The 2,532-nt window shown below is 30.3% G+C and overlaps 1 protein-coding gene across 1 annotated transcript in view; it reads left to right on the forward strand.

Annotated features, from left to right (window-relative positions):
* The first annotated feature begins 776 nt into the window (after positions 1 to 776).
* LOC111371318 (calcium-dependent protein kinase 16-like) overlaps positions 777 to 2,532 on the forward strand; it is a 9,690-nt gene continuing 7,934 nt past the window's right edge. The window contains exon 1 of the mRNA XM_022993232.1: positions 777 to 1,069. Within this exon, the coding sequence (XP_022849000.1) occupies positions 777 to 1,069 (293 nt within the window). The remainder of the gene's footprint in view (positions 1,070 to 2,532) is intronic.

The following is a 2,532-nucleotide window of genomic DNA, read 5'->3' on the forward strand; positions in this document are numbered from 1 at the left end:
TGATTTATAATTTTCAACATTTTAGAAGATTGTTGACATACTACTCTTAAAAAAGTAATAGTAAAATACAACGTGATCTCAAAATAGCATATGTTTCAAAGAATATATTATTTTAAATTAGTGTTTATCCCCGGAAGAAAAAAATATAATTCATGTTATTGACACTAATTACTTGATTAATTATTATGTGATTTTTTATTATATTATTTGAAATTAATTGTATTTTTTTATTTTTTATTTTTGCTTTATTGTGTAGTTAATCAAATGACAAACATTACAAAACTCGAGTTTACTGCACTTGACATATCTGACAAAAACTATTTGTCATAGGTCCTCGATGTTTATATTCATCTTCTCTCAAAGAATCTGCATGAAAAATAAAAGAAGGAAACAAAAAAATCCTACAAGATCATGCAGAGGCACTTATTTTCATTTGTCATCATTTCCATGACGAATTGAAATTTGAATGCCTAATTGTGAAGGACCCATAGATTCGTTTTGAAAAAAATTGACAAAAAAATTTGATCACTAGAGGACTATAGTCATCCTAAAGCCCACTATGAGTTGATGCACATTTGCTTCCAAAACTTTAAAACTGTTAGTAAGTATGATTCTGAATTGTTTATAATATGCTCAAAATTGATCTTGTGTAGCGAAAAAATCACTGATGAAGATATGTTGGAGAAAATATTTTTCACCTTTCATGTCTTGAATGTTGTCCTACAACAATAATATCGTGAGCATGGTTTCAAAAAACTTGCATTACACATTCAACTATGGAATCAGAGTTTGTAGTTTTGGCTGAAACAGGGAAAGAAGCAGAGTGGCTGAAGGACTTATTATATAAAATACCCTTAGACATAAAGGATATTTCCTCCATACCTATTTTGTGTGATAGTCAAGCTACTTTAGCTCGAGCATATAACGAAGTACATAATGAAAAGTCTAGACCTGTGAGTCCAAGACACGAATATGTAAAGAAATTAATCAAGCATGGAGTAATTTCTCTTATATTTATTAAGTCAAGTGAAAACTTAGCTGATCCATTTACCAAACCTCTCACAAGAAAGTTAGTGAAATCAATATCAAGTAAAATGGGTTTAAAACTTCTTAAATAGATTTACCAATGATGACAACCCTACCAAAATATACTAAACCAGTATATATAGGTTCAAAGGGTAATAAAAAGTTATTCGATAAATGGATGGATTTCAACACTATTAGATATATTGAAATTATATTTTTGAAACTAGTGTTGGTTGTTACTGTTGGAGGGATGAGTTAATTAAACTCTTAATGAAGTTCAGTATGGAAAATAAGTATCTGTAAAAGTAACAAAAATACTGGAAGAACTTCACCTATGTGAACTTCGAGGTGGTGCCACCTCATTAGAGAATTGAAGTTTTTTCTCTATAAAAGTTCAACGAAATAGGATTAGTGTAAGGCCATATTAGCACTAATCGAGTTAGAGGAACTTGTGAAAAGTTCAACACTTGTGTATGTGATTTCATCGGTATGGTCACAAAGAATAACTGGTTCAAAGCACTTTAGCTACTTGGAATTCTAATAATACTTTATGAGATTTACACTATGAATAGATTCAAATCGAAAAGATATCTAATTTTTATGCATAAGTGTTGATTATTTCATTATGTGATAGACACTGATTTTGAACAAGTGGGGAATTATTAGAATTATAGTTGTTCAAAATAATAATAATAATAATAATAAATATTTGTTGTGGGCTTAACCATGCGGCCGCATGAGGCCCTCCCGAGAATGGGAGGGCCACTTGCACTATAACCATGCGACCGCATGATTATAGCCCATGTGGTCGCATGGTTATACAAAGTAACCGTTAATGATTCATTTTTCACCGTTTTTCTTTTGAAATTTGGGTCTTTTCAACATAATTTTGCACCATTTTGTAGGAACTCTTCAAAGCCTATAAATAAGTGTTCCAATTGCAATAAAAAACATTCTTGAGAAAACATAAGAAATTCACCCCAAAATTATTTTCCCAAATTAACACATAATCAGTTATATATCTATTTTCACTTGTTCTTAGTGAAAGATACACTTTGCTTTTGGTGTTCTTCACACAAAGGCATGTTAAAATCCTACAAACTATTTGCTGGAACTCCTCAAAAGTATTGGGAAGGGGGCAAATAACGTTTGAGGATAGCGTTATCATTTTCGTGTTCAAGCCTCTAATCATATCTATATTCTTTGCCTCTTTGGTATTATCAATTTTCTTCTCTTCATTGCTTTAGATTTCCAACATCTCTAACCTTTCCTATAAATATGAGATTTTGGTTTTTAATAAAATATACACAAATCTATTGACTCTTATTTTCTCTCCTCTTTGTCTGTTTTCCTAACAAAATTAATAATTATTACAAAAAAATAAATAAAATATATGTTATGAATGTTAGAAATGTCAGTCCCTTTGTGGAATCTGATAAGTCAGATTCATGACATAACTATGCCATTTTAATGAAAAACGCCTTTTATCTTTTTAGCAAAGGAGGA

This window comes from Olea europaea, chromosome 2 (genome assembly GCF_002742605.1).
Source record: "Olea europaea var. sylvestris chromosome 2, O_europaea_v1, whole genome shotgun sequence".
In the NCBI taxonomy this organism is placed as follows: domain Eukaryota; kingdom Viridiplantae; phylum Streptophyta; class Magnoliopsida; order Lamiales; family Oleaceae; genus Olea; species Olea europaea.